Source organism: Rhincodon typus, chromosome 23, assembly GCF_021869965.1.
Source record: "Rhincodon typus isolate 14 chromosome 23, sRhiTyp1.1, whole genome shotgun sequence".
Taxonomy (NCBI): Eukaryota; Metazoa; Chordata; class Chondrichthyes; order Orectolobiformes; family Rhincodontidae; genus Rhincodon; species Rhincodon typus.
The window spans coordinates 16,762,858-16,776,791 of NC_063354.1; the positions used below are offsets into that span (position 1 = coordinate 16,762,858).

Here is a 13,934-nt window from a genome sequence, read left to right on the forward strand (position 1 = left end):
GCTTCCTTTGAATTGCTTCCACTGCATTTATATACATTCCTAGATAAGATGGCCAATACTATACACAGTACTCCAAATGTGGTCTCACCAGTGATCTGTATAAATGAAACAATAACCTTACCATTTTTGAATTCAATTCTCCACAGAATAAGAAACAATCTTCTACATGCTTTCCTAATTACTTGCTATGCCCACGCAATAAATTATTGCGAGTCATGCACGAGGACACCCAGATTCCTCTGCATCTATGCTCAGCAATCTTTCAACATTTAGAGAATATGTTTCTTTTCTATTCCTCCTGCCAAAATGGACAATTGTTACATTTTCCCACATTAGTCTCAATATGTCAGATCTTTGCCCATTCACTTGATTTGTCTATATCTCTCTGCAGTATCTTACGTCAGTTCACTTATATCGATTGTAATAAGCTGAGATCCCAGTATTGATTCCTGTAGCACACCACTGTGCACCCCCTGCAGTTCCAACAACTTGCTAGGTACCGATTCCCTGCGAATTCCTGATTTGGAGTTATTTCTGGGAGTTTACTTCTATCCTCAATCACGCTGAGCAGAAAACTACTCATTTATGCCTACTCTCTGTCTCCGGTTAGCTAGCTAATCTTCTATCCATACATTGCGCTACTCACGCTATCACAAGCTTTTACTTTTCATGATGGCCTTTGATGTGGCACCTTGCCAAATGCCTTCTAGAAATTTAACTATGATACATCCACCGGTTCCTCTTTAGCCACAGCACATGTTAATTCCTCAAAGAACTCTAATAAATTGGTTTAAAAAGATTTGCATTTCTCAAAATCCTGCTGACTGATTCTGATTTCCTCGATCTTTTTATAAGAACGTTGCTGTAAGATCTTTAATAATGTAACACCTTCCCTCTGACAGGTATTAAATCAACTGGCCTGTAATTTCCTGCTTTCTGTCTTCCTCCCTTATTGAATAAAGGAGTTGCATTTTCTACTTTCCAACTTAATGGAGCATTAATCAAATCTAGAAAATTCTGAAAAATTAAAAGCAATACATCATTATCTCATTAGCTACTTCTTTTAAGACCCTCGGATGAAGTTCAACAGACCTGAGGATTTGTCCCCTGCAGCTCCAACAATTTGCTCAGTACCACTTACCAGTTTATTTAGAGTTATTTTTGGGTGCTTACCTCTAGCGTCCATAATGAAGACTGATGCAAAATATAAAAGAGTATAAGATATAAGATCAGAATTAGGCCATTTGGCTCATCAAGTCTGCTTCACCATTCAATCATGGCTGATGTGTTTCTCAAGCCTATTCTCCTGCCTTCTCCCTGTAACCTTTGATACCCTTACTAATCAAGAACCTATCTATCTCTCTCTTAAATACACCCAATGACTTGACCTCCACAGCCCCCTGTGACAATGAATTCCACAGATTAACCACCCTCTGGCTGAAGCAATTCCCCATCATCTCACTTCTAAAGGGTCATCCCTTCAATCCGATACTTTGTCCTCAGGTGCTAGTCTCTCCTACTAATGGAAACATCTGCATGTCCACTCTATCCAGGCTTCTCAGTATTCTGTAAGGGTCAATGAGATCCCCCCTCCTCCTTCTAAACTCCACTGAGTACAGACCCAGAGTCTTCAAGCGCTCCTCATATGACAAGCCCTCATCCCTGGGATCATTCCTGTAAACCTCATATGGACCCCCTCCAAGGCCAGCACATTCCCTTTAGATTGGGGGCCCAAAATTGCTCACAATATTCAAAATGCAATCTGACCAGAGCGTTATACAGCTTCAGCAATACACCTTTGCTCTTGTATTCTAGCCCGCTTGAAATGAATGCTAACATTGCATCTGCTTTCCTTACTGCCAACTGAACCTACATGATAGTCTTAAGAGAATCCTGAGCTAAACCTCCCAAGTCCCTTTGTGCTTCAGATTTCCAAAGCCTTTCCCCATTTAGAAAATTGTCTATGCCTCTATTCTTCCCACCAAAGGGCTTCACCTCAAACTTTAGAATAGAATCCATAGAATCCCTACAATGTGGAAACAAGCCCTTCGGCCCAACAGATCCACACTGACCTCAGAGCATCCCACCCAGACCCATCCCCCTAACCTACACATCCCTGAACACTACGTGCAATTTAGCATGGCCAATCCACCTAGCCTGCACATCTTTGGACTGTGGGAGGAAACCGGAGCACCCGGAGGAAACCCATGCAGACACGGGGAGAATGTGCAAATTCCACACAGACAGTCACCCGAGGGTGGATTCGAACCTGGGTCCCTGGTGCTGTGAGGCAGCAGTGCGAACCACTGACTTTCTCACATTGTATTCCATCGCCATTTCTTTGCACACTTTCCTAGCCTCTCCATAACTCCTTCTGCAGCCCCTCCGCTTCCTCCACACTACCTGTCCCTCCACCCACCTTTGTGTCATCTGCAAACTTAGCAACAGTGCCTTCAGTTTCCTCGTGCAGATCGTTAACGTACAATGTAAATAGTTGTGATCCCAACACGCACCCCTGCACCACCGCCCCCCCACTGGAATTCCACTAGCCACCAGCCACCAACCTGAGAATGATTCCTTTATAAAAACCAAAAGAACTGCAGATGCTGTAAATCGGGAACAAAAACAAAGCTGCTGGAAAAGCTCAGCAGGTCAGGCAGCATCTGTGGAGGAGAAAACAGAGTTAACGTTTCGGGTCTGGTGACCCTTCCTCAGAATGATTCCTTTATCCCTACTCTCTGCCTTTTGCCAGTCAGCCAATCCTCTATCCATGACAGTACCTTACCCCTAGCACTACCTTGTCAAAGGCCTTCTGGAAATTCAAATAGATCATGTCCATTGGTTCTCCTTTCTTTAATTTGTTCACTACTGTCTCAAAGAATTCTAACAGATTTATCAGGCATGACCTCCCCTTGATGAAACTGTGCTGACTCAACCCTATTTTACAATGCACTTCCAAGGACTCATCAAAATCTTCCTTAATAATGGACTTTAAAATCTTACCAACAATTGAGGTCAGACTAACCAACCTATAGTTTCCTGTCTTCTGCCTCCCTCCCCTCTTAAACAGGGGTGTTACATTAGCCAGTTTCCGTTTCAGTGTGACCCTCCCTGACTCCAGTGATTCCTCAAAGATAATCACCAGTGCCTCTACAATCCTCTCAGCCATCTCCTTCAGAACTCTGGGTTGAAGTCCATTCAGTCTGAGTGTTTTATCCACCTTCAGACCTTCCAGCTTCTCCAGCACCTTCTCCTTAGTGATGGTCACTACAATCACCTCTGCCTCCTGACTCTCTTGAAGTTCTGGTATGCTACGGTGTCTTCCACCGTGAAAACTGATTCAAAGTACCAGTTCCGCTGCCATTTCCTTGTTCACCATTAGTACTTCTCCAGCCTTCTTTTCCAGTGGTTCAATGTCCACTCTTGCCTCCCTCCTACCTTTTAGATATCTAAAAATGATTCTTGTAATCTTCTTGGTGGCTCAGTTGCTCAGTGGCAGAGTGCTACTTCACAACACCAGGGATCTGCATTCCGTCTCAGCCTTGGGTTACTGTCTGTGTGGAGTTAACACATTCTCTCTGTATCTATGCGCTAAAAATTGCCTCGTAGTGTCCTAGGATGTGCAGATTAGGTGTCTTTGGAGGATTGATGCAGACTTAATGGGCCAAATGTCCCCTTTCTGTACTGTAGGGATTATATGTTCTTTTATATTACTAGCTAGCTTACTCTCATATTTCATCTTCTTCCCCCGTTATTGCTTTTCTTTATTATCCTAATAATTTTTATTATCTGCTGCTTTTTTAAAGGCTTCACAATCCTCTGGTTTCTATTAATCTTCACTACATTGCATGCTTTTTCTTTTGCTTTCATGCTGTCCATAACTTCTCTTGTCAGTCATGGTTACCTTATCCTTCCCTTAGCATGCTTCCTCTTCCTTGACATGAATTTCTGCTGTAATTTCCAAACTATCCCCAGAAACTTTTGTCATTGTTGCTCCACCATCTTCCCTGCTGGACTTCCCTACCAGCTCCTCCCTTTTGTCTTTGTAGTTACCATTACTCAATTGTAATACCGTTTCATCTGATTCCAGCTTCTCCCTCTCAAATTACAGGGTGGATTCTCTCATCTTATGGTCAGTGCCACCGAGGGGTTCTTTCATCTTAAATTCCCTATTCAAGTCTGCCTCATTACACATCACCAAATCCAGAACTGCCTGTCCCTTGTGAGTTGCACCACAGGCTACTCCAAAAAAACCCCATCTCATATACATTCCACAAGTTTGTTTTCTTGAGATCGACTACCAACCTAATTTTCACTGTCCACCATGATTATTGTAATAGTGTCTTTCATACATGCCTTTTCTAGCTCTGGATTTATTTTCTTCCATACATCCTGACTAATGCTAAGAGGGCTGTACACAACTCCCTTCAGGGTCTTTCTTCCTTAGCACTTCCTCAACTCTACCCACACAGATTCTTTGCCTTCTAACTCGATACCATTTCTTGCTATCGATTTAATTTTGTTTTTTACTAACAAGGCAACCCCGCCCCTCTGCCAATATGCCTGTCCTTTCCATAGGATGTGTATCCTTGGATATTTAGTTCCCAGCCTTGATCCCCTTGCAGCCACATCTTTGTGATACCCACATCATCTTACCTGCCAATTTCAATCAGTGCTACAAACTCATTTACAGATAGGTCTGCTATAACGTGTGTTTCGTTAATGCGAATTGGCTGTAACGCGATTGATGAATTATGGATGCTGTTTGGATAACACAAACTTTCTGCTGTACAGATATAGCAATTTTTTATAGCAATTTCTCTATAACGCAATTTTCTACGGCGATTTTCCAAAGCGTGATTTTCTACAGCGCAAGGTCACACAAGGACGCAACTATCACTTTATAGGAGAACCTACTTGTACCTTTTCTCATATACTGCATGCATTTAAGTACAACACCCTCAGTCCTGTGTCGACTGCCTTCCTTGTCATAATTATTCCCTTATCTGCTGTGCCTGAAGTTAGTTTCCTGATCAATTCCATACTTTCTGTCCTGTTACTTTTTCTGGAAACTTTAATAATCTCTGCTAAGCCCTTCCCCCTTTAGCTTTTCCCATAATTGCCCATGCAACTGAACTCACGCCACCCCCACTGTTCAATTCATCTACCTGTCTCCTTATTTCCTACTACTAATTCCCCAGACTCACTTTCAACAGAACCAATACTTATTTCATTCACTTTTTTTGAAAGAGTAACTCTTCCTATCTGTTTTTGTACTTCTAGCTAGCCTTTTGACGTAGTATAATTTTACTGATCTTTTGACTATTCTTTGCTGTATTCAATATTCTATCCAATCTATCGAAGCCTGCCACCATCTTTGTGAATCTTTTTAAGTTTGATACTATCTCTAACTTCTTTACTTAACCACAGATGGTGGGTCGTCCCCTTGGAATTTTTGTTTCTCGTTGGAAATACTGTGTATTCTGAAACATCCTTATAAATTGTGGCCACTGCATCTCTATTTGCCAATTCCTTAACCAAATTTGATAATTCATGTTAACTTGTTCTGCTACCATGCTCTCATTATTGTCCTTATTTTAGTTTAAAATACTAATCTTGCACTCTCTTTCTCTCTCTCTCTCTATCTCTCAAACTGCATGGAAATTCAATCCTTTTAGGGTCACCACTACCTAGATGCACCTTCACTATGAGGTAATTAATTAATCCTATCTCATTGCACAAAACCAAATCAAGCATAATCTGCTATCAGGTTGTTTCCTGAATGAGTTGTTCTAACCTGAAAACATTCTACAAACTCTTCATCTGGGCTTTTTGTCCATCTGCCAATTAAAATCCTCCATGACTTTCATCATGCCTTTCTAACAAGCTCCCATTATTTCCTTCTTTATATGTTAACTCTTAGGGGGGCTGTCCACCAATACCACAAGTGACTTCCTTAGAATTTAAATAGTCAAGTTCAATAAGCATTATGTGTGAAATGTAGATAAGATTAGATTCTTAGAACGAGAATAAAATTGCCTTTTACTCATCAAATTCCCTGTACCCTATTAAAAATCACACCGAATGAAAAGCAGCAAGCATGACAGCAGACATTTTAACTATTGAATAAAGTCCTTTCTGGATATAGATACTGGAGTAATTTCTGCATATCTCCAAGGCATAACACACAGCATTTGACTGTCTACATTTTAATTCAGTTTCAGTGATAAGGAATGAGGATCAAAAGTGTACACAAGCATGCCTGTAACCTTACCATCATGATCTGAAATCCTGGCTCAAGGCCACAGTTATATGCTGGAGATCCAGGTTTGATTTTGTGAATGAATATTCCAGTTGAATTCCCACCAATTATTTCAATTTGATCCAGGATGCCATCTCCATTGAATTTATATAAAGATATTTTGCTCATTAACTTCATTTGAGGAGGCCCTCGTAAGAACAGCCTATAGCAAAACACAGAATCTGGGAATCAGAAATTACTGTCATGGGAAATTGTTTTCATTTTCATTTTCTTTCACATATCAAATAAAATCCCAAAAGTTTTAGCAAGCATATGAACATTACTGTTGTCAGACATTTTCACTTTCTCACATGAAGGTAAGGCCTATTTTAAGGAAACTCATATTACATGCAGAAATATGAGGTTTATGATATAAGACAGGGTCAATTATGTAACTATGCAACACTAGAGATTATTTATATCAAAACTGATCAATGTGTTTGACCCAGATATCCTTTATACATGTTTCTGTTGAAAGCCTTTCCCTTTGATTATGTCTCTCTCCAACTAAATAGCAGCAACGCTCTTAAAAATAATTTTGTTTTGGAGAAGCCAAATGTAATAGTGAAAATATCATCTATAAAGAATGGTGTAATTTGTAAAATCAACCTGTGTAATTAAATAAAAACTTTTTAAAAAAATAGCAAATCTGGCGACCACGTTGGCTGTTTTCCTCCATGTTGAAGGCAGAATTGTGTGGTCACATCCTGTCACAACTTTGTACTTAAAGATAAGAATATTACCAATTCAATCAAGCTGTCAGTAATCTGATCCCACAGTTATATCGGTATTGTGAGAGAACATTTATAGCTATGAAGTTACCACAGATTTGACATATGTGTTTATGTGCACTTGACCTAGAGGATGGAAAGATGGGCCACACTAGAACCCTGGGCCTACTCAGAGGATTATATGATTTTGATGTACAATCTTTAGACACATCCATGACACAAAAATATATGATATATCTTAACACATTCGTTAAAAAGTAGAGATTAAGTATTAAAATATTTTATGCAAAGAGTGATAGGGGAGGGCATAGGGATGATGCGACCCACACTTCATAGTTTACTGCTATTACTCTATTTAAAACAAAAGTTTTCTTTTTACCTCCTCAGCAATAACCACAATACTTTGACTTTACTTAAATAAAATAAAATGTATTGTTTACCAGTCTTGTTCAGGTGCTGCAGTGGCTCCAGTCATAGATAGTAAGCTTTCAGGAGATGATTCAGGCTTTTTGAGTGGTACTGAAATGAATTTGACACAATTTAGATGTGATTAGTGCTAATAATTAAATGCTCCATTGTACTTACATTCTTCGTCCACTTTCTCTGATCAAGTAAGTAGAAATGCAAACTTGAAAGTAATACTTCCCTTTACCAATTTAAACGTGATACCTTTATTTTTAAGTTTAATTGTAAACTTTTGTACACCCACAATATGGTGCAAGCTTTCTTTGCAACCTTCAGAGTGCTACTGCATATAACCGGCTCATAGGATTGATTTTGAAGGTACATTTCTACACTGATATCATCAATATTAGCTGTTATTCATTTGAATTATCAGCTTACATGTTGCAAGGCATGGCCACAAAATCTCTGAAACTTAAGTGTCATTGCACTCCCACATGTTACACAAGTAATCTGAAAACATTAAATCTACATCAAGTAGTGATGTCGTGGGTGATAATGCAGAGATGCAGTGCAAAATGAAAGGATGTGGGTTTGTGCTCAAGGTTCCTCACATGATCTTTATAAGTTTCCACTCAAAAAGCTGCTGCACAAGCTTAAGTCTGTAGTTATCCACAGCAAAAGCTGATAGCTTTTAGAAGGTGGCTGTAAAATAAGCAAGCTAGGGAGATCAATTAATTAGGAACAGAATAGGTCTTTAAAATGTACTGTGCTAATAATAGGGCCCCTGCCTTGCCTAAAATACTTGAAGTAATTCAGGAATAAATTAGAATTTGGTAAAATTCATAGATGATCAGAAAAAAGAAAAGAATAGTTTGTTCCGATGCAGAATCACCAAACGTGAAACGTTTAACTCTTGCTTTCTTCCCACGGATGCTGCCAGACCTATTGAGTTTTGCCAGCAAATATCAATTTTTTTCTAGCTCTTCATAAGAACATAAGAACTAGGAGCAGGATTAGGCCATCTGGCCCCTCGAGCCTGACCCGCCATTTAATAAGATCATGGCTGATCTTTTTGACACTCAGCTCCACTTACCCACCCACTCGCCATAACCTTTAATTCCTTTACTGTTCAAAAGTTTATCTAGCCTTGCCTTAAAAACAAGGTAGCTTCAACCGCTTCACTGGGCAAGAAATTCCAGAGATTCACAACCCTTTGGGTGAAGAAGTTCCTCCTGACCTCAGTCCTACATCTACTTCCCTTTATTTTGTGGCGATGCCCTCTAGTCCTAGTTTCACCTGCTAGCGGAAACAACCTCCCTGCCTCCACCTTATCTATTCCCTTCATATTCTTATATGTTTCTATAAGATCTCCCCTCATTCTTCTGAATTCCAATGAGTATACTCCCAGTCTACTCAGTCTCTCCTCATAATCCAACCCTCTCAACTCTGGAATCAACCGAGTGAATTTCCTCTGCACCCCCTCCAATGCTAGTATATCTCTTCTCAAGCAAGGAGACCAAAACTGCACACAGTAGTCCAGGTGTGGCCTCACCAGGACCCTAAACAGCTGCAGCATAGCCTCCCTGTTTTTAAACTCCATCCCTCTAGCAATGACAGACAAAATTCTATTAGCCTTTTTAATTACCTGCTGCACCTGCAATCCTCCTTTTAGCGATTCATGCACAAGGACACCCAAGTCCCTCTGCACAGCAGCGTGCTGCAATTTTTTACCATTTAAAACATAGTCCATTTTCCTGTTATTCCTACCAAAATGGATGACCTCACACTTATCAAGATTGTACTCCATCTGCCAGACCTTTGCCCATTCACTTAGATTATCTATATCCCTCTGCAGACTTTCAGTGTCTTCTGCACACTTAGCTCTACCACTCACCTTAGTGTCATCTGTAAATTTTGACACACCACACTTAGTCCCCAACTCCAAATCATCTATGTAAATTGTAAACAATTGCGATCCCAACACTGACCCCTGAGGCACACCACTAGCCACTGACCGCCAACCAGAAAAACACCCATTTACCCCTACTCTTTGTTTTCTACCAGTCAACCAATCCTCTATCCATGCCAATACATTACCTGTAATACCATGCAACTTTATCTTATGTAGCAGCCTTTGGTATGGCAACTTGTCAAATGCCTTCTGGAAATCCAGATACACCACATCCACAGGTTCCCCATTGTCCACCATGCAAGTAATGTCCTCAAAGAATTCCACCAAATTAGTTAAACATGACCTACCCTTCATGAACCCATGCTGGGTGTTTCCAATGGGACAATTTATATCCAGATGTCTTGCTATTTCTTCCTTCAGCATCCACAGTTCTTTGTTTTATATAAAGGAATGCTTTGTGTTCATTTGATGCTTTATCATAACTCTCAAACATTCCTACATGTTTTATATTATTACGAATCACTTTGAGTCTATCTTGTTATCTGGTAGCAGGAAGGCTGAAGGCAGCAGTTACGTTTGTTGAGGGATTCAAGGGACTACAAAAGTTGCAGGAGAAAATTTGGAAATAGGTAGAATAATGACAGATTAAATTTGGTGATGACAAATGTACAACCCAATTAAACGGTCATTGCAGAACTAGCTGAAAGAGATTTAGGAGCAATGGAGGACTCAAAAATAAACATGTCCAAATATCATGTACAGCAATGAATAAGCTAACAGGAAAGTGCTGCACCAGGTAAGACCTTTCAACGAAAGGTAAATGATATATTTTTTTAAAATGCTAAGCTAAATTTGGGACATTATTTTTGAAATTAAGTCCTGACTACCAGAGAAGGGAACACAGTCATGAACTTCAAAAATCTGGATGAATATCAGGAGGCACTTTCAAGTAACAGTGAAGAAATACAGCTAATGAAGGAAATAAGTCTTCTGAAATCATTCAACACAAGTGCCTAAAAACTCAGTTGTGCTCTAAAACAGTCACAGAGGTGGGATGGGTGGGGATGGTTTGCCAGTGGGACAGTGTGTGGTACATGCAGCTGGTCATTTCATTTCAGTGGAAAGAGATTGCAGATGCGCTTAATGACATGAGTTTAGTTCCCAGGCCATGGATGTGATACAGGGAAATGTTCTTAACCTCACCAAACTTGTCAAGCTCAGTATCTTAATTCTCATCCTGCATACTCTTTGCTCAAATCCACCACATTCAGCCTCATTGTTCACAAGGTGTCCCGCTCCCTGTTAACCTTCACTCTCTAAAAGTCATTGCATGACATTTCAATCCACCTCTTTCTCCTCTGACTCACTTATTCTGCACTTCTTACTTTCATCATGAATGCAACCTGCACTTCCTCTTACGGACAACATACAAACTATTTGATCATGACACACACAACAACTAATTCAGAATAATGTCAGCATAGGGCTCTCCTGTTTTTCTTGTAGAAGAAAATCTTGAATGACATGTAATAAGAGGCTGGGCCAAAGGAAGCTCAGCCTGGCTGCAGGTCAATTTCCTGTGGAATGAAACATAGGTCATCTCAGGGAGGGGCAGAATCATGGCCAAAATGAGTAGCAATGTTGAAGGAGATGTTGTATCATGTTACTTTTACCCTTCTTGCTCCTATCTCTGCACAATCCTAGGCAAACTAGTTCTGATTCATCATCCATTCATTTATTCCTGCTTTCTCTTCATGGTAAAACTTAAATTTCTTTTCTTCCTCTCAGTTGAGTAACTTTTTTTTGAGGACAGGACAACCCACATGATTGGCACGCAGTAATTTTCTTCACCACTGATGGAAACTGTTTATATCACTTACAGAAGGCATTGGCTTCTTAACCAGCAACTTCTAGACCTGCAATGTCTACTACCTACAAGGACAAGGGCAGCAGCTGCTGTTTCGTCACAAAGACACAAACCATCCTGACTTGGAACTATATCACTGTCACTGAGTTAAAACATCCTTCCTAACAACACTCTCGGTCTACATACACCAAATGGACAGCAACAGTTCAAGAAAGCAGTTCAACACCAACTCATCTAGGGCAATTAGAAGTGGGCAACAAATGCTGGTCCAGCCAGAGATGTCCACATCTTATAAATGGGAAATATGTTGTCTTCCCTGTCACACTGAGGAACAGAAACTAGCCTACTTGAAGGTGTGGTGTCATTTGAGCTGGCCTTAGCAGGAACCACTTCAGAGACTGACACCAGGGAAGCTAGGTCTTCATATATTGAATTCATTTGTCACAAGTGTGCAGATGGAGGGCGGGAAAATCAGACACCACAAGTGCCAACTTGTCCGAGGCTGATATTGCACACAAGCTCCACTGCAGAATATAGATATAGAGTTGAATGAGCCAAGCTCTGCAGAAGACTAACTGGCATACATTAGAAGTGCTAGATGGACTAAGTAGCCTGCGACTAATAATTTCATACGGAAAGTCTTGCTTCACGGGTTTCATGCAAAGCATGAGTAAGTGATCAGCTTAATAAACGTATCAGTGGATCTTCTGCTGATGGCTTTCATGGCAGTGTACTTAAGGATCAGATAATTGTTGCCTAGGCCTCAGGCCCAGTGTTGACAATGAGTCCTAAACTATCACATCACATCACTACAACTATTCTCCCACAGTGCCATAAGAGTGCTGATGACGTGACTGAGAAAGGTGTCCATGAGGGAGGCACCTGCAACAACAGGTTTGATCTTCTGGCCATCAATCCTCAGCACCCATGTTGGTGCCACACAGCGATCTGAGGCAGCCTGTCCCAAAGCACAATGAGATGCTGTAGTAAGAAGCAACCACACCTCCCACCACTCCCACCAGCCACCCAACCCACCACCACAGCCATCTGAAGTGCCCACAGATGTTTCCCACCTTTAAAGCTGTAGACATTGAGGAGGAACTCCAGTAAAGGACTGGATAAATAAATTAACACAGAGTAAAGACACTAAAGGGTTGCACACGCATGTTGTTATAAATAATTTCTGTTCAGTATTAGATACAGAAGACGTTGTGTTGTCAGACTTCATTTTGTTCTGAATTTGACGTTGCTGTTTACATTGATATATTGAAATGAGGGACAAAATCCACTAGGTTGGAATGAAGGAAAGCCATTGAATGACAATAGTTTAGTTTGTGCTGATGAAGATCATGGAACTGCATCTATATTAGAGATGGGAAAAAGTACTCTCTGAAGAGTTTGTAGCTTCGGTTGTGGTAAAAACAAGGCCCCATGATGACAACCACAGATTGTAAGGGCTTTCCCACAAATATCTCCTTAGTGGTCCAGGTAGCATAAACATTATTTGGGCTTGCTCAGCAGCAGTTCAGATTGGCAAGCTCTTTAGACGTGCTTTGTTCCTGATAAGAACCAACTACAACTAAAGGGAAATGCCTCACCAATACGTAGTCAGCTTGATGTGACAGTTTGTTTGAAATAAAACATCACAGAGAACCGAAACAGGGTGAATGAAACATGATTGCTACCAGGAAGGCAGGCACTGGCCTTCATGGCCTGTGGTCACAAGCAAGCTGTTCAGAAAGTTGTCAGATTGGTGATGGGATATAGGCATTCCAATGTGGTTGCAAGTTTTGATACTTTAGATCGTGGAATGCAAAGCTCTCTGATATTAATTCAAGATGGCGGCAGAGTAGCAGGGTTGAGCCCAGGGCTCATCCACTCCCAATTGCTTTCCTTCTTTTTATTTGCTTTTCTTCTTATTACTTTGGCTCTTTTTCTTCCTTTAAAGCCTTTTGCAACAATTCGGCGGCATCAGCGCAACAGCGGGAGTGGGTCATGCACAGAATGGCAGCAGTTACCCGGCACTCAGTGGTGGTGACAGGATCGGAGCTAACAACCTCCCAGCCTCCTCTTGGCGATTGGAGGCTAGAGCAGCAGCACGGGGCATGTGCTGGGTCTTCCAGTCTCATGGTTGTCCTGGCAATCGGATGTGGTGGCATCAGCGTCAGCAATGAGATAGCACCTCCCAGCATTCGGGGGCAGTGATGGCAAAGCTGTCCCGGTGATCGGAGATGGTGGCAGCATTGCCAGCAACAAGAATGTGGCTGGCCTTGACAATCGATGCGAGACTCGCAGGCTGACCTAGACTCCAGGCATGGGTGGGCCCAAGTGCCCGCATCAGTCACTGAGCGTTCCAAGCACCTTTGTGGAGATAAGACTTTAGATTATAAGATCTGGACATTCTCTTACCTTTTAGCTCTTTCTAAAAGTATTTTCTGTTTTTTTTTAGTTCTTGTTTTGTAAACAAGATGGCGCCAGAGAATGGTGACTTTGTACAATTTTCACTGAACTCATGTATTCCTATGAGATAACAAGGTGTAGAGCTGGATGAACACAGCAGGCCAAGCAGCATCAGAGGAGCAGGAAAGCTGAAGTTTCGGGCCTAGACCCTTCTTCAGGGGGGAATGATGGTGACCGCAGGACCCTCTAAACCAACATCCACTGTGGGGATGACAAGGCAACCATGGCTGACAAGGGAAGTCAGGGACAGCATAAAAG

The 13,934-nt window shown here is 41.2% G+C and overlaps 1 protein-coding gene across 1 annotated transcript in view; it reads right to left on the minus strand.

The window, feature by feature from the left end:
• LOC109931210 (caspase recruitment domain-containing protein 14-like) overlaps window positions 1-13,934 on the minus strand; it is a 69,742-nt gene that overhangs the window by 20,755 nt on the left and 35,053 nt on the right. The window contains exons 10-11 of the mRNA XM_048611105.1: window positions 7,473-7,551; window positions 6,275-6,464 (exon numbers count right to left, since the gene is read on the minus strand). Coding sequence (XP_048467062.1) covers window positions 6,275-6,464; window positions 7,473-7,551 — 269 coding nt within the window. The remainder of the gene's footprint in view (window positions 1-6,274; window positions 6,465-7,472; window positions 7,552-13,934) is intronic.